Source organism: Hydra vulgaris, chromosome 01 (assembly GCF_038396675.1).
Source record: "Hydra vulgaris chromosome 01, alternate assembly HydraT2T_AEP".
Taxonomy (NCBI): domain Eukaryota; kingdom Metazoa; phylum Cnidaria; class Hydrozoa; order Anthoathecata; family Hydridae; genus Hydra; species Hydra vulgaris.
In genome coordinates, this window is record NC_088920.1 from 58,078,544 (window position 1) to 58,106,212 (window position 27,669).

At 28.4% G+C, this 27,669-nt stretch overlaps 1 protein-coding gene across 1 annotated transcript; it reads left to right on the forward strand.

Annotated features, from left to right (window-relative positions):
- Nucleotides 1–584: 584 nt before the first annotated feature.
- On the forward strand, nucleotides 585–27,669 carry LOC100202566 (conserved oligomeric Golgi complex subunit 6). The gene is made up of 19 exons (XM_065788782.1): nucleotides 585–919; nucleotides 1,350–1,493; nucleotides 8,713–8,784; nucleotides 8,909–8,967; nucleotides 9,145–9,250; nucleotides 9,373–9,455; nucleotides 9,770–9,840; nucleotides 12,744–12,914; nucleotides 15,419–15,470; nucleotides 15,545–15,636; nucleotides 18,133–18,197; nucleotides 20,958–21,049; nucleotides 21,690–21,807; nucleotides 24,832–24,963; nucleotides 25,125–25,292; nucleotides 25,478–25,585; nucleotides 27,021–27,068; nucleotides 27,212–27,291; nucleotides 27,423–27,669. Exons 1-19 carry the CDS (start codon nucleotides 827–829, stop codon nucleotides 27,553–27,555), a joined length of 1,887 nt encoding a protein of 628 aa, XP_065644854.1. The 5' UTR covers nucleotides 585–826; the 3' UTR covers nucleotides 27,556–27,669.

A 27,669-nucleotide genomic window follows, 5' to 3' on the forward strand; every position in this document is an offset into this window, starting at 1 on the left:
AATAGATAAAAAATAGGTGCAAAGCTGGGTAACAGAAATTTTCTGTTTATCCTTAAGTTTTTTCTAAAAAAACCTTGCACAAGACAGTTGCCGGGAACAGAACATCTGCCCAAAATGATTATTTTATCGAAAAACTATTTTTATTCTTTACTCAACCAAGAGGCTCCAATACCAGGGGTATTTTAAGAAATATTAACTACTCCTTGCCTTTACCCAGAAAAATGCATCCTACGAGGCTGAAAAGAGGAAATAAAAATGAAATAAAAATTTTTTAATTTTATTTTGTGAACGAAACAGTACAAGGCTTTGTCTTTATGTTACATTGAACTTTTTGTTGAAAGCCTTTCTATTATAAGTAATTTATAATATGGGTTTTTTCTAAGCGCTGTTTTTAATTACTGATGCTTAAAAAACTCAGAAACAATTTTCTCTTTAAAAAGCCAACTAGTATATCGGCTATATTTATTATTGAATGCGACGGCGAGTACCGCAAACTTCTTCAATCAAAACGGCATTCCTTCAAATCAAATCAAAACGGCATTGCTTTAAGTCTAATTTTTTTTGCGCGAATTTTTTTCTCGTGGAAAACCGCCTTTAGCAGAATCTGAGCGAAAGAAAATCAAAAACTGAGCGTAAGAAAATAATTTAGGCATCATTAATTTTTGTTACAAAGTTTTCCGAAGTATAGAAATTTTTTTCCCTTTAGGAATTTGTTAGTATAAGACTATTTTATTTATAAGTTTATAAGAAAAGTCATATCTGTCAATTCTTTTATGAGTTGTGCAAATCTTTCCAAAAAATATATTTTAAATATGTTGAAGCTATAATGGCCGATATAGCATCTGATGGAAATGTCTCTCAGAGTCATTTAACTAAGAAACTCAAAAGAATATTGGATACTCGACTTGAAAGTGACAAGGTGAAAAAAAAGTTCAAATCAAAGTTAAGATAACAACAATAGTAAAAATATTTTTGTGCATCCCGTTTGTGCTAAATGTGTAAGAACAAAATTTAAATAAAGTACTTTTTCCGATTATGTCTTGAGCTTGATAAATTTCAGGTGTTAATATGTACAATAAATAAATTTTTTTTGAAAAGACTTATAATCAATTTAATGGTCGGCAACTTAAGAAGGATAAAGCAGAACATTAAACTGTTTTTAAAATTTTATGTAGATCAATTTTCAATCAGAATAACAGAATCTTGCAAAATGCAAACTTATCTACAGAATACTATGTAGATAAGTTTGCATTAATTTGAAAAATCATTTTATTAAGAAAAGTTAAAAATAAGAAGAAATTTAAAAATATATTAATATACAATAATTTAATTTTTACCATTTTATTTAGGAGCTGTTAGATGCTTTAAAAGCTTTATCGTCTTGTTTTGGGGAAAACACTTTAAGAGCCAGGAGAGATCTCCGCGGAGATGTTGAGAAAAGAAATCTTGATGCATGTGAAAAGTTTGAAGCACAATTTAGAGAAGTTAAAGAAGTATCTTGATATAATAAAAATTACTTTACTTTAAGTTAAAACTTAAATAACAGTAATAACAATAATAAATATTTTAATATTTATTAGCTAACTGGACCCATCAAAATAAAAGACTTTGTAAGTCTATTCCACACTGACCTTTTCTGTACTTTTCTCTCTCTCTCTCTCTCTCTCTCTCTCTCTCTCTCTCTATATATATATATATATATATATATATATATATATATATATATATATATATATATATATATATATATATATATATATATATCCTAGCTGTCTGGACCCATAAAATATGGTCTTTGTAAATCTATTCCACACCAACCTTGCCTATACTTTTCTCTCTCGCTCTCTCTCTCTCTCTCTCTCTCTCTCTCTCTCTCTATATATATATATATATATAAATATATGTATATATATATATATAATATATATATATATATAAAATATATATATATTTATATATATATATATATATATATATATATATATATATATATATATATATATATATATATATATATATATATATATATTAGCTGTCTGGCCAGTTTAATAAAGACCCTTAAAATATGGGTCTTTATCAAACTGACTATTTCTATACTTATATATTCCACACTGATCATTTCTATACTTATTCCTTATTTACTTCAATATTTTTTAGTAAAATAATTCATTCTAAAAAATTGCTTTAAGAGCAAAAAATTAACATGCACAACTTTTCTGGAGCTTTTTTGTAGAGCTTATAAGAGATTTATAAAATAGATTGTTTTTTCCTAAACAGAGAAACTCTATTCCACACCGACCTTTTTTATACTTTTCCCTCATATATATATATATATATATATATATATATATATATATATATATATATATATATATATATATATATATATATATATATATATATAAAGGGTGTTTTTTTTAGAGGTATAGAACTTTAAGTTGGCATTACTGTTCAAGATGGCGACCGATTTAACAGGTGACAAGTGGTTTATTCTCAGTTTGGTTTGGCAATTCAACATGAATAGACTCATGCCTGAACAACGCTTGCAAATAGTTCAATTTTATTTCGAAAATAATGGTTCTGTGCGGAATACGTATCGCGCTCTATGTCCATTTTATCCTCGACAAAATCATCCATCAGAGCAGTTAATTCGATTAACCATGGAACGTTTTTGCACCACATTTACTCTTATTGATAACTCGCATCCCCAGAGACGCCGTACGGCGCAAACAGAAGAAGCTATTGCTACTGTAGAGCGTAGCATTGCGGAAGACCCGAATGAGTCTATCCGCCATCGAGCACAGGAATTGGATCTGTGTCCATCCACTGTATGGAAGATTTTGCGGAAGGATCTTGGTATGCGTGCTTACAAAATCCAACTCGTGCAAGAATTGAAGCCAAACGATCATCAAGCAAGGCGTAGATTCGTCGAATGGGCCCAAAACGAGATTGCAGTTGTTCCCGATTTTCATAAGCGAATTTTCGTTAGCGATGAAGCGCACTTCTGGTTGAATGGTTACGTCAACAAACAAAACTTCCGCATTTGGAGTGAAGATAATCCTCAAGTGTATGTCAAAACACCGTTACATCCAGAAAAAATGACTGTTTGGTGCGCTTTATGGGCTGGTGGAATCATTGGTCCGTACTTCTTCAAAAATGATGATGGCCAGAACGTTACAGTCAATGGTGATAGGTATAGAGCCATGATTACAAACTTTTTCATTCCTGAATTGAACAACCATGATGTCCAGGAGCTGTGGTTTCAACAAGACGGCGCAACATGTCACACAACTCGTGCCACAATCGATTTATTGAAAGACACGTTTGGTGACCGCCTAATTTCACGTTTTGGACCTGTGAATTGGCCTCCAAGATCTTGTGATTTAACACCGCTAGACTACTTTCTGTGGGGCTATGTAAAGTCATTGGTCTATGCGGATAAGCCACAAACGCTTGACCATTTGGAAGACAACATTCGTAGTGTTATTGCCGATATACGGCCACAAATGTTGGAAAAAGTCATCGAAAATTGGACGTCCAGATTGGACTACATCGGAGCCAGCCGTGGCGGTCATATGCCAGAAATTATATTTAAAATGTAATGCCACAAGATTATCTTTTCAAAACAAGTGCAACTTTTTTGATTTGTTTCATTTTCTTAAGTCTAGTCCGTGTCAATGTCACGGAAGTTTTTTAATAATTAAAGGAAGTATCCAGAAGTTTCCAGAAGCATGCAGAAGCTTCCAGAAGTTTCCAGAAGAAGCATCTGGAAGCATCCAGTAGCATCCAGAAGTATCCAGAAACATTCAGAAGCATCCAGAAGCTTCCAGAAGCATCAAAAAGAAGCATCTAGAATCTTCCAGAACAGGTTCACACAGGTTCATTTAACTATATAAGAGACATGTAAATCGACATGTAATTCAGTCAGTATATGGAAGTCAATCAGTCAGTATTATCAAGACAGTTTATCGAAGTGAGTTTTATCAAAGTGTTTTATCGAAGAACATCAATACAAGAAGTGAAATACAACAAGTGTTTCATTACATCAATACAGTCCACATCCAACCAAGACGTTGTGTTCCACAGAGCATTATTGTATCATCGCAAGGTAAATGTAACACGGTAAGCCTTGAGAAGCGTGATTATTTATTTTTATTATTTTTATGACTTCAAGTGCAAAAATGGCTCCCGACAGTCTTGGATTGGAACTAAGAAAGAAAATTATTGGCCATTACGTAAGTGGAATGTCACAAAAAAGTATTTGTGATAAATATCGCGTGAAAAAATGGACCGTATCAAGACTATGTTCCAAATATCGTTTTACGGGGAAGTTGGCAGCAGATAACAAAGGTGGAAGACCGCGTTCCACCACTTCTAGAGAGGATTCTATGATCGTCAGATCCGTCAAGAAGGATCCCTAGATATCATCAGTCAAGATACAAAAGCAATTAGAGCTGCCTGTATCGGACCGAACAATCAGACGACGTGCTGTTGAAGCCGGATTGTTTTCTCGACGCCCTGCAAAGAAACCGCTGATTTCACTAAAAAACCAGAAGAAAAGACTCCTGTTTGCTACATCTCATATTGACTGGAATGTGCAGAAATGGCGAACTGTCCTGTTCAGTGATGAATCGAAGTTCAACATCATTGGGAGCGATGGCATTTACCGTGTACGTCGACCGGCCGGAAAACGCCTCGATTTACGTTACTGCTATAAGACCGTGAAGCATGGTGGAGGCAATGTAATGGTCCGGGGGTGTTTTTCTGCTAACGGTATAGGTCCAATACATTGAAACGATGGAATAATGGACTGTTTTATGTATAAAAATATCTTGTAAGATGTTATGTTACCGCATGCTGAATGGAATATGCCAATAAAATGGGTTTTTCAGCAAGACAACGATTCGAAACACACTGCAAAAGTAGTCAAGCAGTGGTTTCAAGACAACCACCTATCGGTGATGGATTGGCCGCCTCAATCTCCGGATCTCAACCCTATCGAGAACCTGTGGGAGATCGTCAACCGCAGAATTAATCGTGAAGGTGTTCGTAATAAGAATCAACTGTTTGAACAAATCCAAAAGGCCTGGGCAGCGATTCCACAAAGTTTCATTGATCACCTGATCGAATCTATGCCTCGACGATGCAAGGCTGTGATAGACAACAAAGGATTCGCCACAAAATATTGATGGCGAAATACAGCTTGGTCAACATTTTGTCGAGTTGCACTTGTTTTGTCCAGAAGGAAATCAACTTTTTTTAATACTTTTGATTAATTTATTAATTTTCGTGTACAAATAATGAACTTTGTGATGAATAAAACTCGAAGAACTTTGTCTCTAAACAGTTACATAGTTATTTCTCTAAATTGAAAAAATGCAGCACTTTTATATAAAGAAACTAAATAAGCATTATTTGGTTGCACTCGTTTTGTCCGATACTATATATATATATATATATATATATATATATATATATATATATATATATATATATATATATATATATTTTAATATTTTTTCTATCGACAAATTCATGCTTTTTGCTAGTAGTTTATTTATAGCAAAACTATTTATTTGAAATAAATAGTTTAGATCACAATTTTGCATGTTATTAGTAATGACACTGGTTGATTGTTTGGAATGCTGACATAATCCAATTGTTTTAGGATTATTGATTTAATTTTGGACAGCTAAAATTACAAAAAAGATTGCAGTTATTCCAGTCAACCATTTACAACAGTATTTGTTAATAAAACTGTTGGCTGATTAAAAGAAAATTTGACAAAATTGAAAATATGCCTATATTAAGGATTTAAAATAAAACTTGTTTTTATTTGAGTGTTTTTATTTTAAATAAAATGACAAGCAAAACATTTTTCATTGTTAATGATACACTTTGTACTGTTCTTTAATTCTTAAAAGAGATGTTGCTGCTTTTTTAAAAAAAGACTAATTTAAAATAGAGACCAATATTTTGAGACACATAAATTAATAAATTAACTTGAATAATGAGTTAAGGATGAGAAATAGCAAACAAAAAATTTAAAAGTTACAGAGTTGCTGATACTTAAAGTGAATGACCAAATAAGACACTCTTTGTAAGACTAATTTAAATTCTGCTGTTCTTTCTTCAGATCTCAGTGTTGATGGGTACTATCCTTTGATTTCCAAAGACTCTAATGATCACATACTTGGCTTGGTGGTATACATATGCATTAATTCACCTATTTGTCATAAAATCAGCTTTAAATCCTTTGACCTCTCTTTTATGTTTTTCAGCTTAGCACCTCTTCACTTTATCACCTTACTATTTGTTCTTTATCATTTCTGATCAAATTGACAGTGCTCTTTCTCTTTACCCTTCTGCCAATATTGTTAGTATTAGAGACTTTAATGCTCATCACACTAAATGGCCTGGCTCTAACCCTGGTGACACTAAAGAACATAATTTCTGCAATTCTCAATCGCCTACTTAAATGGTTAACTTTGTGACTGTTTTCCAGACAACCCTAATCATTTACCTTCACTCTATGATTTGTGTCTTGTCTTTGACCCTAATTTGTGTTTATTTTCTTCTTTTTCTCCTTTAGGTGGTTCTGACCATGCAATGATCTCTATAAATCTTTCATCTCATACTTCTTCTTTGGACTCACCCTATCATTGCACCACTTACTACTACCCTAAAGCTGACTGGGATTCTTCTAGTGATTTTCTTCATGACGGTCCTTGTGCTTTTCTCTCTCCACTATAAAATGCCTCCTACACAACCTCATGGATCCAGGTAAGAATGGATGCTTTTATTCCTTCTTGTTGGTTCCAAGTCAAGCCTCAGTGGAGTAGAACTCCATGGTTTTCACCTATTTGTGCAGCTGCATATCTAATCGTAATCATTTTTTTCATTTTTTTCAAAAGAACAACTCTCTTGTGAACAAACACCTATTTATTATTGCAAGAATCCAATGCAAAAAGATGCTTTCTGATATTAGGCTCCATTATTCTCAGTTCAGTAAATCTTGTATCTTATCTTTAAAGTTAGGCTCTAGAGATATTTGGAAAATCTTCAACAGCGTCTTTAAAAAAGTAGATCTAACATTACATCTCTCATTCATGGGACTGATCTTATTACCTCTCCCAAAGCAGAACTGTTTCCATTAAACTTTTCTTCTAATTCGACTCTTGAATTGTATGGCCATACTCTTCTTTCTATTCTAGTTAAGCAAGTTAACATACTCTTATGAAAGTGTTCTCCAGAACTCTCTTCAATTAGACAATACGGTTTCTGATCTTCTTGCTCTACGGCTGATTTGCTAACTGCTGTGACTGAACAAATTTATTGTGCTTTAGATAGAGGTGGCGAGGCTTGGGCTATTGTTTTTGATATATCTAAAGTTTTCAATAAAGTTTGGCATGAAGGTCTTCTTCATAAGCTTGCTGCATATGGTGTATCTAGGAAAGTTTTTGAGATCATCAAATCATTTCTTTCTTGCTGTTTTTATAAAGTCGAAGGCCAACGCTTCCTAATTTTCAGTAACTTCTGGGGTACTTCAAGTTCTATCCTTGATCCTGTTTTGTTTCTTATCTACATTAATGATCTTCCCGACAATCTTACATCTAAAGTGGATCTATTTGCTGATGACTCAACTATATACTCCTGTCTTGACAAAACTTCTCCGTTCAATTGCTCAAAACAGGAAGTTGATCTTGAATCTGATCTCACTTCTGTATCAGATTGAGGCTTGTAGTGGCTTGTAAATTTTAACTCCAACAAAACTCAGTTATTTACTGCAAGCACCTATCACAATACTGTCAACATTTCTATATTGTATTATGAGTGGCTACCCTCTCAGTGAGTCCTCTTTGTGTCTTCTTGGATTATTGTTCACTACTAACCTCTCATGACAACTAAACATACAATTGATTGCTAAGTCAGCAAATTTTAAGGTTGCTTCTCTTCATCGTGCTTGCCATTTTCTTACTCCTGATTCCATTCTCTACTTCTACATATCTTTTTTTCTCTCCTGTATGGAATACTGTTGTCATATTTGGGCTGGTTTTTCTAATGATGCTCTTTCTTCTCTAGACAAGGTCCAGAAATGCATTGTAAATGTATATGGACCTGCTCCATCTGCCAAGCTTGAGTCTCTCTCCCATTGTTGTAAAGTTACATTTCTTTCTCTTTTCTACAAATACTATTATGTTTGCTGCTCAAAGGAGCTATCATCTTTAGTTCTATCAACCAAAACTCATCTTGTTTGACTTGTCATTCAGCAAATATCATTCTTTTACTTTATCTGTCCCTGCATGATCTAAAAAAATTGATTCGTCTAGTAACTCTCTCTCATCTTCATGTTTTCCTGAATCATACAACCTACAACTTTTCAAGTCTTCTGTTAACCATTTTCTTTCTTTTTAATTCTGTTCTTTGTTTTCTTGTAACTCCCAACTTACAACAACGTTGCTTGTTTGGAGTGAATCTGAATAAAAATAAATAAATAAAGACATTAGCAAGTATTTCGTCAAATGGTGACTAGAAATAAACCTAATGTTTCACTACTGTGGGTTTTGCAATTTCAATGACTATTGCAATTTCAAATTTTGCATCCATTTAATATTCACTCATATTTTTATAATCTTTTATTGAATAATATACACTAATAAAATAGTACAGTATATTTGTTCCTATTTTTATATTATTAGTTGAATATTTTAGAAACTAGATGAAATAAGTGCAGATATCAATGCAATGAGCTCATGTTGCAGGGATATGACAGACAGAGTTAAAGTAAAGTTGTTTGATGTTTCTGTTAATTTCTTCTTCTTTATAAATCTAACTGGAAATACTTTTTTAGGTAAATATACAAATTATTAATTATAGCAATGTATAGATAATGTGTTAATTGTTATAGCGATCTAAAGAATCAACTGCTGAGCTTATTGAAAAAACTACAAAGTTAAAAGTTGAAAGGTTATTTTTCCTTTGTGTACAATTGTGATATTAATATTAATAATATTTTTAACTGTATGGAAATTTACCACTTGTAACATCTTTAATTGATTTAGTGTCTTATTTTCTTTTTATAACAAGCTAACCAACACATGCATATCTAAATATTGATAATTTTTTATTTTAATCTGTAATCAGAAAACAAATTGACTTGCAATCGTTGCTCGCTACATCTTTTATTGAGCACTATCAGCTTAAACCAAATCATATTAAAGTTTTGCGTTCTTCTAATGATGTTACTGAGGTATGATATTTGATTAAGTTGTTAGTATCTAATTATGCACATATGTGTTTTGAGTATTTTATTCTTTTACTTTACTTTTTTTGGTGTGGTATAATAGAAGTATATTATTTGCTTATTTTAAGGAGTTTTTTGAAGCTTTAAAAAGAGCAAAAGAAATACACAGCGACTGCAAGCTGCTTCTACTTTCAAAACAACAAACAACAGGGTATGCATTTTGCATGTGTGTTTTTTCTTTCAGGTTTTTTTTTTTTTTAAATAAGAGTTTAAATAAAAGTTATTCCAACATTTTCCCATGTTTTACCTGCATTATAACTTAAATTCATAACGTATACGTAATTTTTTTTAATATAAAACATATCAAACCTTAATGATCAGTTCTTTGTGATTGGTTAATTGTAAGGACTTTTATTTAGGAGTGAAAATCTTTAACAGTTTATTAATATTATGTTAATCATTTAAACATAAAATGTTTTTAATTATAAATACATTTATTACATTCAAATTTTTACAACTATAAAGGCTAGAAATAATGGAATCTATGGCTTTATACCAAGAAACAGCATATGAAAAGCTATATCGGTGGACACAAGGTATTCAATTTAAATACGAAAATTTAATTTAAAATCTTTTACTTTTTATTAGCTTATTAGCTAAGTAACTTATGAATATTGAAATTAGATATGAAAATTTAATTAAAAATCTTTTAAATTAAAAAGTAACAGTTATTATGCAAAAGAATTAAAAAATATGATTTTCATTTAAAATAAGTATTATTTATCAAATTTTTATATGATTTTGCTTCTTTTACTTCTTTTGGCAGTCAACGACTGCCAGAAATGACTAAAATTGCTATTTTGACCTTCCAAAATGAATTCTTGCTAGTCATGATTGACAGATTGAAAAAGAGTTTTGAAAAACAAGATTTTACAAATAATCATGATGTAATTTGGAAAATGCATATACTAAAGTTTTATAAAGTCATTTAAATTTTAAATAAGCGTTTAAAATTGTGATTACAACATGCTACTTTTATTTGTTTCGTTGATCATTTTTATGATTTAAACAAGGTGCATTTTTATATCATTCATTCATGAAAAAGAGGTAAACTTCTTTTCCATGAATAATTAAAGTTGTAATTTTATTATTGTTTTTTTTTTTTTTTAAACATCTATGCTTCCGACAAGGCGTTTTTGCACCTTGTCTAAAAGAGAAAGGGCATCATTAGAAGATCCACCCCAGATATGGCAACAGTATTCCATACAAGGCCAGATTTGAGATTTATAGAGATAGAGAATAGAATCCGAAATAAGAAAGTGTCGAGCTCAATAAAGAGATGCTACCTTAGCAGATTATTGCGATATTATTAAATTATTGCGATAACGATTGGCTGAAAAAAATTGAGTTTTATCTGAATTAAAGTTCACCAGCCACTATGAGCCCCATGCTGAAGCAGAAGTGAGATCCTTTTCAAGCTCAAATTACCTTCTCCAAGCAATCAGAGAGTGTTGGCTTATTATTATGACAAGAATAAATGATAGTATCATCAGCAAACAATGCCACCTTAGGTGTGAGAATATCTGGAAGATAGTTAATGTAAATTAAAAAGAGTATAGGGCCGAGGAAAAAACCTTGAGGAACCCCTGAAGTTACAGAATAAGAAGAAGAGTGTTAGATATGGAAGTAATAGTTTGGATTGGCAGTTGCAGCAGTGCAATGTGAGGAAAACCATGGAGGAGAGTGAGGCTTGACTTGGAATTGTTGAAAAGCGAGTTGGAAAGTTGACTATTTTAGTTAGGATTGAGGAAGGCAAAAGTTGTGGGCTTTAATGCTTGCAGAGTAACTGACACTAGAGCCAAGCCATTTAGTGTGATGAGCATTAAAGTCACCAACAACAACAATATTGGCTAATGGATAAAGAGAGAGGGCTTGCTCAATATGATCAGAAATAATATAAAAAAGAGTGCAGGCTTGAGATGAAGGAGAGCAATATAGAACAAAGAAAAAGGCGATAGAGTGAAGTGATGCTAAATTAAAGTGCATGAAAGAATAGTCTGTTGATTCAAGCCTAGTTTCATGACAAATGGGTGAATTCTTATGAATGTAAATGCCCAGGCTAAGCATGTGACTATTGGAGTGCTTATGAATTAAAGGAAGATAACCATCAACACTAAGATCGCAGGATGAGACAGCTGAACTCAAATTAGTCTCACAAATAAGTAGGTCTGGTGAACTTTGCAAGAGATAAAACTCAACAGAAGAAAAGTTACTTTGAAGACCATGAACATTAGTGAATGATAGGTTTAGAGAACTTGGTGATGATGATGGTTTTTTGTGTTATATAGTTTTTAGTACTTTATTCATTTTTAAATTTGTTAAAAGACTTGACTCAAAGTATAGACAGTACTCAGTACACTGTTTAATAGCCCAAGCAATTGCCTCATTACTATTAATAAACCCTAAGCCGTGGCAATGTACACCAAAAGTACAAACAAGGACACCATCCATGCGCAACATGGCACTGTTAATACTTTGATATTTTTCAGCTGTTGATGGAATCAGCCTCTCTGAGAGCTACCACAGAGTTTGAGAAACCTGACTACCAGCCGGCCTCAGAACCATAAAACTGAGTTTTAGAGCTGTACCCTCATTAGGAGATAATAGAATGAGTTGCCTAGTCATAAAAACAGAGATGCAAGCAAAACCAACAACAGTCTAATTAAAATACATCTGCGCTAGCCTAATAGATGAAGAAGGGGTGCAAGGCTGGTCATCTGATAGGATCTGTTTACCCCTTAAGTCTTTGCCTAGGAGGCCTTCTACAAGACAGTAGCCGGATGCATTTAACATCTGCCCAAGATGAGTATTTTTATCGAGACACAATCTCTAGCCTTTACTCAACCAAGAGCCTCAAGACATGGGGTGTTTTAATTCGTTGTCGTCTTCTCCTAGCCTTTGCCTAAAAAAGATATAAGTAAATAATATAGTCACAGATGTAAGTGTGTGTGTGTACACATATATATGTACATGATAACATACAAGTATACATTTTTTTATGTATGTATATATATATATATATATATATATATATATATATATATATATATATATATATATATATATATATATATGTATATATATATATAAATACATACATATACATATATTGCAATGATTTTATATTTTAAAATTCAAAGTAAGGATAAAATCCAAAAAAAGAATTAATCCTTTTTAATAAAATATTTGAGTTGCTATTTATATGGATTTACTCAGGTATTTGCCAAAATAGGCAATAAAATTAAACTTATTTTTTTTAAGATTTTTCTTTTTTTTAACTAATTTATGCTCCAAGTTATTATTAGTTAGTTAAAACAAAAATAAATTATAGTTTAATTGAAGTACAACCCGCTATTTGTTTTAGTTAAACAATTTTTTAAATAGTTGAAAATATTTGATAATAAATTCACCTCAGCTTGTATACATTTTTATGTTAAAGGTGAATGTCGAAATATGACTGGTGATATGCCAGATGTTAGTGGAGCACTATGTCGAGCAATTGAAGCTTTGCAAGATCGGCAAGTTTTGTTACGTTATGCTTTAGATGAGTTAGGTTCTGCACGTCGATCTGCAGTTGTTCGATGTTTTATTGATGCTTTGACTCGTGGTGGTAAATATATTATTATATTATATATATATTATATTATATTTATATTATAGGTTATTATATTTTGATGTTTATTTTAACCATAATAATAGTAATAACAAGAATCTTTTTTTTTTCGTTGTTTTTTTGTTTTGTTTTTTAAGATGTCAAAGCAACTCTTGGCTGTCTATCACAAAATTATGAAATCTATTAAATTATAAATATAAAAATTATTTATACATAGATTAGAATTCATATTTAGAATTCATATTGATTATTATTTTCATTTTGGATTTTTGTTTAATGTCGGAAAGGGTGGAATGTATTTCGCTGAGTTAAAGTTAAAAAAGTTATAGAAAAATTGTGTTTTTTTGTAACATAGTTGAAAAGCTTTTAAAACAGTACCCTTTCCCCCATCCCCTTCCTTCCCCCACCCACTAAAAAAATAAAAATAAGAATAACCCTGATTACACCCAGGTTTTTCAATGCTAAATAAGAATTCTGTTTATACATAAACATAATTAATAACACACATACTTAAACTTACAATTATTTTTTGTTTTTAAAAACCTCCACATTTTTACACTTGTTGGGCTTAGACAGTTTTTCATAAAATTCCTTTTTAATTATAATATAGAAAGTGTTGTATTTTAGTATTATGGGAAATAGGAAAAGTTTATTTACACGTTAAATTTATAATAACATTTAATGATAAAAGTTACTGCTTTATAATATTTGCTGTAACTGGAATGATCATCATGGATCCTGATATTGCCAGCTGATTTAAAAACGCTTTATATGGAAAGATAGCATACATATCTAGGTGTTCAAATTTTGAAATCTTTTAATTTTGTCAGCAAAAAAAAACAATTTAAAAGTTCAAATTAAGTGAAGTTTTGACTTTATAGTGCGCCAATAAAAACACCTGTAAAATTTGAACCATTTCGGTCTGATTAAGGGTTTATGGCAGTTTTAGTTTAATTTTTGTTTTTTGCTACTTATACTTCAAAACGTTACTGATTATCATGGTATTCACTCACTATTTTCAAAATAATGGTTACATGAGTTTTCTACTATGTAATACCAATTATTTTTATTATAGTTGTTTTATTAGTACATGTACCATTTTCATTATTCATTTATTAGTACATTTTCATTTTATAAACCAAAATATTGGTTTGCTATTTTTTTTTTTTAAACATCTTCGCTTCCATCAAGGCTGCAAGCAGCCACTAATTAAAGTTGGAAGTTACTGAAAGAGAAAAGATGAAGATTGTAGAGCAAGATAACGATTGACGGATGACCTTAAAGATTGCAAATTATATGAATCTTCCTTCATCTTGCTTCATTATATGAAGCAAGATGAAGGAAGCGAGTTCCAAAGAACTGATGTTCGAGGAAAAAAACTAGACAAATAAGCGTTTTTGGAGCACTTAGGAACAGTCACAGAAAAAGGATGAGACTTAATTGAATGACGAGTAACACGAGAATGAACTTTAGTAGATGGCACAAGAGACGCTAGCTCTTTAGAGCAGTGCCCATTATAGTATTTGTAGAAAAGAGAAAGAGAAGCATTTAAAGCGTGGTTTAAATTGACTTATATCAACAAAATATATCAACATTTTCTAAGGTACAAACTACTGCCAAAATCCAAAAAAATGCTAAAAAAAAGTGCAAAAACCAGGTCAAAGGACTACCAGTTGGTAAAACTATCAAAATTATACATAACTACAATAAATATAAATATAAATATAAAAAATTTTTTATTGACTCTTGAAACCTTTTAAAATACACTTTTAATGTTAAGTGGAAAAGTAACTATTTTAACTCTATTTTTATATTAACTCTATTTTTTATATTGTATTAATATCAAATAGCATTTTATTAAATTTTAAGTTCTTTGATTTTGTCCACAAAAAACTTAATTAATGGCTCAATATACTCTTTTAGTACAAACACTTTGCATGACTCTTTTTAAATGTAATATCAGTAATTATAGCTTTTAAACTAATAGTTTTTATAGAATAAGATGGTGAAGTTGTTCATTATAAAATAGATGTTCTTATAACTCAAATTATGCTAGTATTTCTTTAGCTGAAAGTTAAATAAAGCTACAAGCCACAAATTAATAAAAAAATGTCATTTAATTATTAATTCAATTTTTGAAGTCAAATTTACTTTTTCATTTAGCAGATTATTCCAACCTTGTGCTGATATATTAATAATAATTTTATTTTTAGGTTCATATTTATATATTTCTCTTGATTATTTTATACTGTGACTTCTTATTAAATCTTATTAAACTGTTTGATTATACAATTTAATAAAGATGGTTGCTATAATGTGGCTACCACATTAAAAACCAGCTGCGTAATGCTTCTTAAGGACTGTCAATTTTTTTTAAGCAAATTTAGTTACATTTTATCCTTAAATAAAATTTGTAATAAAATAAAAATGAAATAGTATTTACATATATGTTTAAACACTCGTATAATAACTTATGCTAAAGTATGATCTTTCTGATTTAGGACCTGGTAGTACTCCTAGACCAATTGAACTATACTCTCATGATCCTGTGCGGTAATTAAAATTAAGCTATACTCTAATGGCCCCATTAAGTAATTGAAGTCTTTACAAATTTAATCTTTTTGTAGATATGTTGGTGATATTTTAGCATGGTTACATCAAGCTGTGGCTGGTGAGAAAGAACTACTTCATAGCTTACTTCGCAGAACAAAAATAAATGGTAATTTTTTTACTATTATTTTAGTCATAATTAAGGTAAGATTAATTTTTGGTTTCATTTAATGAACCAAATTAAGGTAGCAGTGTGTTCTTAAGATTTATTACATTTTTACCCTGGGCTTAGAACATTTACTTTAATATAGCAGCAAAAATGCTACTAAAAAATTATTTTTTTAAAAAACTTTAAAAAAGTTTCCAAAATCTATATTAGTAAATCAATATCAATATGTTTTTTCAAAATCTATATATTAGTAAATATGTTTTTTTTTCAGAAAAAAAACTTGTTACAACTCGAAGAAAGAAACCTTTTTCAGAAAAAAGTACAATACAAAGAAAAAAGTTAATTTTACATAATCTTGTTGAAGAACAAAACAAGTATAACAACATATGATGATGTATATTTGATATTTAAGCTTTTTTCCCAGTCCCCTGAGAGTTCGTGATAACAAGAATCAACTGTAATTTATCTGTATATACAAAAACTAATAAATTAAACAAAAAAATATAAGTTTAAATATTCTAATATATAAAAAAAAACAAAAAGTTTGTATATAGCTGGCAAGGTCATGCAAAATTCTTAGTCAACCAAAAAAATAATCACAAAATAATAAAAGATTTTATATTAATATTATCTGTTTTATTTAATAAACAAAATTATTAACAAAAAATAAATAAATAAAAGTATTATAGCAAAAACACATTTCAGTTACTCAAAGAATTTTTAACATATTGTTTTTTTATGTTTATGTTGTTACATTAGTAGTGTAAAACAGGGCAGAATGAAATAGAGAATACACTGAAATACAGAATTTATTGAAACACATAATATATTGAAATACAAAACATTTTGAAATAGTTATATAGATCATGTTGTAGATATTATATTAAAATACAGAATATATTGAATTACAGAATATTTTGAAATAGTTACATAGATCATGTTGTAGAGAATTTTTTTCTGAATAAGGTGATATAAAATTCTGAATAAGGTGATATAATTTGGTTTAAAAAAAACAACTTTTTTTTGAGAAAAGTTTTTTGCTGCATAATAGTTTTTTTCTTTTTTTTGTAAAATGGACATGGACATCTAACTTTCATTAATTTACTTACCAGCTAATTCATCACACATTTTGCAGCCCCTAGATTTTGGTGTCTATGTTTGGCAAAGAAAGCAACTAGATTTTGCAGCCACTAGATTTTGGTGCCTATGTTCGGCAAAGAAAACTTCATCAGTTTTATGTAGAGGCAAAGTTCAGCAATATATTTGTATATTAGGCATATAGGCTTATATAAAATATGCTTTAATAAATTGCAAGTAAAGTTTTTAAGGTCAATAAAATGGATCAATCAAAAATAAAATTGGTTATTTGTTTAAAAAACCATTATCATAGCCTGAGTTATTTTCATGTCAACTACCAAAATCTCTGCCAGTACCACCACTGGCACCAGCAGTAGAAATTTCACCATTTCAGCAGATTTGGTCAAGAAAGGCTTTAATTATTTCAAACATATTTAAAAGTATAAATTATAATTTTTACTTTAAATTTTTTTTTATTATTCCTAAATAATTGTTATTTTTTTATTTATTTTTATATTTTCTTTTTAGTTAGGAATTCTTTTCTTTTTTAATTTACTTTTAATTAATTTTTTTTTAAACTTTCTTTCTAGTTTAGCTTAGGTAAATTTTTTCAGCTTATTTCCTAAACATTTGAGTTTTTAAAACAGCTAAACAGCTGCGGTCAGGTTATTGATTAAAAAAAAATATAGTCAGCAATAGCCTTCAATTACACGCTATTTCTGTCCAAGTCTGTTTTAGCCACTGTCTTCTGAATCTACACCAACAACATCTAGCATTAGCTTATATTGAACATCAGACATACAGCTCTAATGCCAACTTCAAAGTTAACTTCCCTACAGCTAACTTTAATGTTATATTAACTCCAAATTTGAGTTACTATACTTTGAATTAATAATTAAAAAAGAAGTTAAAAAACAATTGTGATTGGTCAAATAGCTTGCTGCAGCTTTGCAACAAATATTTTGCATTCAACATGTTGATTCAAAAAAAAGTAGATCTGCCTCAATTTGAAGAGGAGTGTCTATAAACCTTAAATACTTAAGTATTTGAAAGTTAAAAATAGATTATAACAATTAGATAGTGATGATAGTTTTTTTTATGTTTAATATTTTTAAGTACTTTACTCAAAATTTTCCAATAATGTCATTCTTTTATATATCACAATTTTGTGTGTTTTGTTGTAAACGATTTTTATGTGAATAATAAAAGTATTGTATTTAATTTAAATACAATATTTTAGATTGTATTTAATGCAATTGTACTAAATATAAATACTTTTTTTATTATATAGTTATATGTTGCAGTTCAATAAAAAAATGAATTGCAACATATTTTTGAATTAATAACTCTATCTGTACTTTTATTACTTTATTTTTGTTTTTGAGAAAAGTTGTTAACCTAAATTTTTTACTTTTACAGAACATAAAATTTTGATATCAGATGCGCTAAACCACATTATAGATGGTGTTTGTCGACCTTTTAAAGTAAGATTACTTAATATTATCTTATTTTAGATTTACAATTTATATATATACTTAAACACACACATACCTAACACATAACTAAACACACAGATGTATGTAAGAGTTAAACACACACATATACCTAAACACACTCACATGTATGTAAGAGTGATTAATATAATGCAAAAGTATTTTTTTACAAAATAGCTCATCAATATTTATATAATAGTTACTATAAATCAATTGAAAAAATACAAGTTTGTGATAGAAATTAAAGTTTCACGCCTTTTGGCCATCATCAGCGATATACATATTTTTAAATATAATTTTGGAGCTCTTTGTAAAATAAATGCTGGAGATGTCTCAATAAAAAACTTAATCTTGGGCAGATATAAACTGCATTCTTTTGAATTCGAAAGGTTTCTTGGCATTGAGTTTTGGGATATGCAGAAAGTTTCTGTTAAACAGTCTTGCATCCCTTAATTTAACTGGCTGGCGCAGATGTAAATGTTATGTTGCATTGTTTTCTGTATAGGATGATAAACGCTGGATCTTCTTGACTCTACTCAAAGGTTGTTGCTTGTGCCTCCTTGTTTAAAATTAAGTTTACTGGTCTAAAACTCACATTATTAGATCTGAGACCGCCTTGTAGTAAGGTTTCTTTAACTCTGTGGTCTCAACTCAAATAAGCTGATTCCATCAACACCTATAAAATATCAGAGTCTTAACAGTGCCATATGGATGGTGTCCATGTTAATGTTTTTTGTGTGCATTGTGTACAAAAATAGTCTTTTGTTACAAGTTTGGTGAATTAGCAGAAATGAGGCATAATTTAAGCAATAGTTTAACTGCCTAACTTATTAACATTAAGTTAGTTGCATAACTTTTTGCTTAGGGTGTCATGAAATATTTATGATTGAGTTAAGTTCTCTATTAACTTAAAACATAAATAAAGTACCCAAAAATATCAAGCAAAAAAATACCATCATTACCACAAAATTTTTTCAATCTGTTCTTTACAAATATTTGTGGTCTTTTAAGTTATCATTCATTGAATCTTACCTCTTGAAAAACTCATCAATCTTTCATGCCCATTGTAAGATTATTTTAAATTCAGCTGTTTTTTCTTTGGATCTCAGTGTTCATGGCTATTATCCTTTGATTTGCAAAGACTCCAATAGACACATGCTTGGCTCCATACATATATACATATCAATTCATTTATTTGCCTCAAAATAGGTTTATAATTTTGTTTTAATGGAATCCTCCCTACTTTTTCTCAATTATGTAAAAATATAAATTTATGATTGACGCAGCATCTAGAAGATTTATATTAGAACTAATTATAGTTTAATGTATTCAGCCAAGCTTCTTGATAACCGATCTCATAGTTGTAGAAGATATTCGCTGCTAGAATATTGGAGCAATTCAGTTTTAATTGCAAACCTCTTAATAGAAGATCATCTATGAAATTAAATTTTATTTTAAGCTCTGATTTTTTTTTTTAAATGCATGATAAATAATCCATGTTTTTTTACTATTTTTTGGTATAGCCATGAAAGTTGTAACCACCCATTTGCATATCATCTTTTCACCCATGTTGCGCATGCGTTTTCCAACTAGTGGAAGAGCTAAACATAAAGAGTTTGCATGCATGTTAGAAATGCATGTTATAGAAATCATAGAGTGTTATACATGTTATAGAAATGTTATGCTTATGTTATAGAATGTAATGCATGTAGATATGCATATAGAAAGCATAGAATGCATGTTATAGAAATGCATGTCATAGAAATATTCATTTTAATGTCTATTTTGAATGTTGAGGTTAGTTTAATTTATTAGTTTTAGCAAGTTAACTAAGGTATGCAAAAAATGAACACAATTTTTAAAGTTTTTAAGTGTTTTTCCTTATTTGCTGAAATTATTTGTGAAGATATCAAAATGTTATTAATGAAAATAATAAGGTGCTCTCAGATAAAGAATATGAAGGCACGATGAAGTTGTTTTTGGCAGAACGATGAAGATATCAAAATAAAATCAAGAAAGTGTTGCGTGAAAAAGTTTCTAACAACAATGTTTGCTTCTAACAACGTTTGCTTCTAATAATAACATTTGGTTGTAACAACAATGTTTGCTTCTAACAGCAATGTTTGCTTCTAACAACAATGTTAGCTTCTAACAACAACGTTTGCTTCTAACAACGTTTGCTTCTAGCAACAATGTTAAAAAAAGGAAAAACAGACAGAAAAGATTTTCCTTTAAAGCTCCTCTCATTTTTATCAGAAATAATCTAGTTATATCTCCTGAAGAAGTTATATCTCCTGAAGAATCTAATAATCTAGTTATATCTCCTGAAGAAGTTATATCTCCTGAAGAAGATCTAGAATCAGATATTTGTCATGATCAAGTAAAGAAAAGTTTAATTTTTAATGTTTTTTTAATAAAAAAAAATCCTGTTAAAAGTTGTAACTGATTATTGTAAACAAAATATTTAACTGTCATTAAAAGAGTCTTAAAATGTGGAAAACTTAATGTTTAACAAGATGTCAAAGTTTTTTCATTTAAGTCATTATTTTGCAAAACACAAAATCAGAAATACTTTATTATCTATTGAAATCAAAAGAAATTATTTATTTAATATAATTAAATTTTTTAAGAGATTTTTTAATTTTATAGTTTTACTATTAAAAAGTGATATTATCACAAAAAAGCAAAAACTGTAAATGTTTTAGAAATATATTTTAAATTAATGTTTTTATAATAAAGTTTCTTAATTAGGTGCGTATTGAACAAGTAATAACATCTGAACCTGGTGCCCCTGTACTTTTTCGATTAACTAACTTGCTTAAATTTTATGGAACAACACTAAGGTAATGTTTTAATTAAGGTAATTAGTAATTAAATTAATAATTATAACATTCTGGTAAGCAGAGATGTAAAGTTCAAAAAAGACTCAGAGTTTTACGATCAGATATCTATCACCTAAACTCTTGAACCTTTGTGCATTGAAATTGTTTTCTAACTCCATTGAGATAAAAGTACTTTAAGTATTTCCAAGTTTATTATTTCGAATCTAAAGTTTTTTTGTATAAAATGGTATCCAGGAACTCTGGACATAAAAACTCTTGTTTTAAAAATAATAGAGTACAGGACTTTTAAAATTGTCTGTCCAGGAATAACAGTAAATAAGTAAATCCTTTCTATCCCTAGAAATTTTGTCTTAAATCCTAAAAAACAAATTTAATGACTAGATATATAAAAATAGTTATAAATATATACTCTTACTATATAACTTTAAAAATATTTATATAATATACCTACATAACTGTTAGTATATACTATATAAATATAGTTTTAAATATATACAATTTAGATATATACAAATAGTTAAAATTTATGTATTATATAAAAAGCTATATGAAATAAATTATATTGTGTAAAACTTATTTTGATTAACTAAATATTTTCTTGACTTGTTTTGAATTTTCTTTTGATTTTCTTTTAATTTAGTGGGCTGTTTGAGTCAAATGCTGCACTTATTGTGGTAACAATAAATGAAATGATGGAATTAAGTCATCAAATTTTTTACAGTAGTTTGTCCATGTATGGAAACAAAATAGCGGATAAAGTTAGTAACTGTATATTATCATTGTAAAAAATTTCTAAGATAAGAATTTTTATATTAAAATTTTATTTAAATATTTTTATGATTTATTATAACCAATATATATATGATTTATTATGACCATTATATATAATATGATTTCTTATAACCATTATATATATGATTTCTTATAACCATTATATTTATTATGATTTATTATAACCATTATATATATGATTTATTATAACCATTATATATAATATGATTTATTGTAAACATTATATATAATATGATTTATTATAACCATTATATATAATATGATTTATTATAAACGTTATATATAATAAGATTTATCAAACAGTTCAAAAAAAATTCTTATCAAGCAGCGATATTACCCAGCAAGCTTGAAAATAGATTTGTCAGAACATTAAGCACATAATGTTAACATTTTGATTGTTACCAAAGCACTAATTATTTGGTGGCCAAAGACTTGACAATGCTTGAGTACATTAAGAGAGTGTATAATAATTTTCTCATCATCTTTGATGTTGTGAAGTTTTTTTTATTTCAATTTTTACAAACATTTTATCTCAGATATTGTCACTTCGTGCATAAGAATCATAAAAAATTTGCTGAACTAGTTTGTTTGCAAAACAAGAGTTATGAAATTATGCTTTCTATTGAAATCTAAAATAAATTGTTGACTAAAATGATCAAATTTAGCACTAGTATTATTAAGAGTCACCAAGTTAACTGTGTTTGAAAAAAGAATAAATTTGATTTTCAAATATTAAGTATTCTTTTTCTTCAAAATCAGTGAAAATACTATAACATCGATCACTAATGGATTATGCATAACGCATCACTAAACAATAAAAATAATAATCCATTAACAGAAACGTCATAAAATGTTGATCTTGAAAATTGTATGTGAACCAATGAAGTAAAATATGAACATGTGGCAAACCACCCTTTTGAAATTCGATAACTTGAACATGGGTTACAACTTTCCCTTAAACAACATGCTTGAAAATATCATTTAGGAGATTATTTAATTTGAGAGAAATCTGGAATAGTATTACTTCTTGCTATACAATCCTTTCTCCCTTGTCTACTAGCATTTCATAGATAATTACTACTAGCACTCTGTAGATAATTAATTTCAATCTTGCCTAGGAATATCTCAACTTGCCTAACTACATTGTCCTCATTTGGATGCAAATTATTTTCTGCTTGTCGAGCAGCATTTCTTATATTTCAACAACAAATAATTTTATCTCGCCTAGTTTTATCTCTTTTATTTCAATGGCGATTATTATCAACATGCCTAACCGCATTATCATCATTAGGGTTCAAATTAATTTCTGCTCGCCGAGCAGCATTTCTTACATTTCGACAACAATTAATTTTGTCTCACCTAGCTATATCTCCAAAACGTGTTTTTGGTTGTAAAGTGTAGTGAATCCATCAATTTCATCTTGCCTAGCTATATCTCTTTCATTTCAAAAACAATTATTTTCAAGTTGTCTATCAGCATTTACACTAATAACTTTTTCGAGCCTAATATCATCAATTTCAATTTCACTATTATCATTAGACATATTTTACCAAAGTATTACAACTCTTGTATGTGTATATATATATATATATATATATATATATATATATATATATATATATATATATATATATATATATATATATATATATATATATATATACATATATATATACATATATATATATATATATATATATATGTATATATATATATATATATATATGTATATGTATATATATATATATATGTATGTATATGTTTATATATATATATATATATACATATATATATATGTACATATATATATATATATATATATATATATATATATATATATATATATGTATATATATATATATATATATATATATATATATACATATTCCGTTATGCAACAAAATCTTATCAACCAAAAGCACCTACATTCCAAAATGTATTTTTTGGTTGTAAAGTGTAGTGAACCAAGTCTGAGGAAAGGTGTGTAGTCGCATGCCTTATCTGACCATGCATATAATATTTTGTTTTGATAACTTGACCATGGCTCTTCTCATGTTTTTATAATTTGCTCGTTTTAAAGATGAACTGAAAAAACACAACTAAACTTAAGAAAAATTAAAAAAAAAAAAATCCTACACTTAAAAAAAAATCTCAATGAATTGAGAGAAAAAGAAAAACTTAAAAAAATAAAACCATGAAATAAATATACATTTCTTTATATAAAAATATAAAAATAATAAACATTCAATTAATAGACTTTAAAAAAGATTGAAGTTATTACTTTTAATTATTTAAAAACTTTGATTATTTCCTAATGTCTACTAAGGCAATAAAACAAATAAAACAAACACACAAAAATTAGTTTTAAGGATTTGAACCCACAACCAATTATTGCAATTATCAGTATATCAATCCTTCCAAAAAATCATTATTTTGATATGGCATATTTTTAAATTGTTTTAAATTCCAAGAATAAATAACTTCAATTAGTAATATAATTATTAACAACTACTAATAATAACTAAATCATTTCAATCATATGTAAATTTAACTTCACATGTGAGCATAATACAGGTGTATCAATTCACCATGGTAATATAACACAGGTGTTCCACATTACAAATAAATTTTGTTGCCTTTAATTAAACCTTTAACAACTATGGAAGACTGGTGTGGGATACCAGTCTTCCATACTATGACACCAGTCATTCCAACTATGATAGACACCAGTCATTTCAACTATGGAAGACTGGTGTGGGACACCAGTCTTCCATAGTTGTTAAAGGTTTTATTAAAGGCAACAATTAAAATAATTGTCAATTATTTTTAACTGATACTTGTTTTTCAAAATTGTTTTGGTTTTAATATTTGTTAAAACAAAATAATTGTAATAACTATTTTTGTGATAATTATTTTGATGATAATTTATTAAGATTCTATGATATTGTGTATATAAATTAGTTTAAATAAATATTTTTATGATAATTTAGATTGACATTCCTCCTCCTGATTTAAGCCCTTCTCAACCTGTCATAGAAACATTGAATTTGTTAAAAAATGTTCTTTCAAGTCATGACTCAGCTATTTCTTCATTAGATGAGCGAAAAGATGACTATGAAAAGGTAGATAAGTGTCAGGTTTGATTAAATGAGGGTAAAGACAGAAAAGCGTTTTTTACTAGCATATTTTTTTTGTTTGTTCTTTTTTGTTTTTGTTTTGTTCTTTACAAGTATTGTGCATCCTTTTTATGAGTAGTTCATTTTTTATTTCTTTTTTGGTTTAGATATACACTACCTTATTGGAACCATTGTTGCAATGTTGTGTATTGAATGGAAAATGTTTAAACATGCCTGATATGTCTACATATATGCTGAATTGCTTGTATAAAATGCAGGTCACTTTAGCTGTTTATGAGTTTTCAGATCTAAAAATTGAAATGCTTTTATCACAGGTGGCTATTTTACATGCCTTATTCAAATACATGATATGTTTTATTATGCTTCTCCATAGATACTGTTTTATGTTTGATGTTTTACGTAATTTTTTTACTTTACATTTTAAAAATGTAAACAAATTTTGTAAAATATAAAACATGTTTAAATATGAATAGTTATATAATTTTTATTTATTTATAAGGCTGCTGTACATATAGAAACACTAACAAAAGAGCAAGCAAATTTCATACTCAATCGTTCTGGATTAGGTGTTATCTTCAATAAAATTAACGATATTTCAGAAAGCAATGTGAGTTTTTTTTCTTCTATATTTTCTTAAATTATGTGTGTGTGTTTATTTATGAATTTTACTTCCTCAAGGCTACGGAGCTTTGTTACTTAATATTCTACTTAATTTGAGTAGGTATCATTTTTTTTTAAAGTTCTCTTTCTCTCTCTATCTATCTATATATATATATATGTGTGTATATATATATATATATATATATATATATATATATATATATATATATATATATATATATATTTATATATATATATATATATATATATATATATATATATATATATATATAATATATATATATATATATAATATTTATATATATATACATATATATATATATATATATATATATATATATATATATATATATGTATATTATATATATATATATATATATAATATATATTTATATATATATATATATTAGGGCCCTGCGAATCGGGATTTTTAGTTTTTACTCAAAGCGGGTCTTGATTTACAAAAAAAGCGGGTCTTGATTCACAAATAAAATAAAATCAATAGAATGAGTAAATCCAAGTATAAGCATCTTTTTTCAGAAAAAAAAAACACTTTACTTTAAAATTTTTTTTGCTCAGATTAATTTTTCAGCAATTGTTTGGAAGTAGTATTACAACTACTTTCGATTACAATTACTTTATTCTTACTGAGATAAATAAAAACATTTTGATAGCATCTTAGCGTTGGATATCTGAAAAAACAATAACACTCACAAAATAAATAGTAATTCAAAAAACTCAAATCATTTTTTTTTTAATCGAATCTCGAATCGAAACAACACTTGATTCACGAATCGAATCAATTTGCAGGGCCCTAATCTATATATATATATCAAGATGTTAGATATATTAAAACTCTGAATTCATCAACAGCACTTTTTTTGAACATCTAAGGGACCTAGGAAAATGGTTTGACTAATGAATGTTTGACTAAAGTGAATTCTTGTTGAGTCAAACTTTGACTGAAATGAGATATTAGTTCGACTTAAGTGTGGCTGATCCACCAGTGGGGCCAGGGGGCACATGAATCCCACACACACACACAGTCGTTTTTTTCTAAAGGATTTTGTTTTTTTAAATGCGGTAGTGGTGTAGTGGTAAAGCGCTCGCTTCATAAGCGAGAGATTCAAAGTTTGATCCCCACCACGTCCCTGGTAGTACCGCGCTCAACTTGTTTCTCTGCGCAGCGGCCTTATTTGTCGAGGTTCGTGTTTCGGAGTTATAGAGTTGAGAGAGGGTTATAACCACTATTAAGTATCCTCCTCATCTGTAGTGGCCTTCTTGGCCTTGAGGAGATGAATAACAATATATATATATATATATATATATATATATATATATATATATATATATATATATATGTATGTATAATGTATGTATACACAAACATATATAAACTTCAAAACTAAAATTTTTAATAGGTCCTTTTATCAAGTCAGTTAGATTCATCAACAATATCTGAAGCAATGGTTAGAAGATTAAATTTTTTTTTTAATTTTCTTGAATAATTATAATATATTTTTAACATACACTGAACATAAATATAGAATAACTTATGTTTACTTTATTTATTTCTAAAATAAAAGTGTTTAAAAATTTTGTTTACTATCAGGCATCTTTTGACAAATATTTATCAAACCCTGATAGTTTGAATATACCCCAGATGCAACTTATCCATAGCACAAGGATCAGGTGAAATCTTTAATTTAATTTCTTATAGTATATATAAAAATTTGTAGTATATATTGTTTAAATCTAGTTAACTTTTTTTTGTGTGAAAGTGAAAACTTCTTCATCTCAAGTTATTTTTATTCATGTTATAGAGATACTATTTGCAAGCAGGCTAATGATATTGTACAAGCAGCCTACAACAAAGTTTATACAGAAGTCACAAAAAATTATTCTGATATTCTTATGACGCGAACACCTGAGCAACTAAGGCTTTTGTTAGCTTAATTTACTGTTCTCTAGAATGTATTTATTTTATTTAATTATTCAAATAATGGTTTTATAATCTAAAAATTTTCAAAATGTAATATTTTTTTTAAATGCAAAAAGCAAATGATTTAA

Excerpts from the sequence above, each read along its gene's own strand:
- LOC100202566 (XM_065788782.1), top strand. The coding sequence starts at position 827 with ATGGCCGATATAGCATCTGATGGAAATGTCTCTCAGAGTCATTTAACT. Across the intron at positions 15,471-15,544 it reads TACTCTCATGATCCTGTGCG|ATATGTTGGTGATATTTTAG; the intron begins GTAATTAAAATT and ends ATCTTTTTGTAG. Across the intron at positions 15,637-18,132 it reads TCGCAGAACAAAAATAAATG|AACATAAAATTTTGATATCA; the intron begins GTAATTTTTTTA and ends TTACTTTTACAG.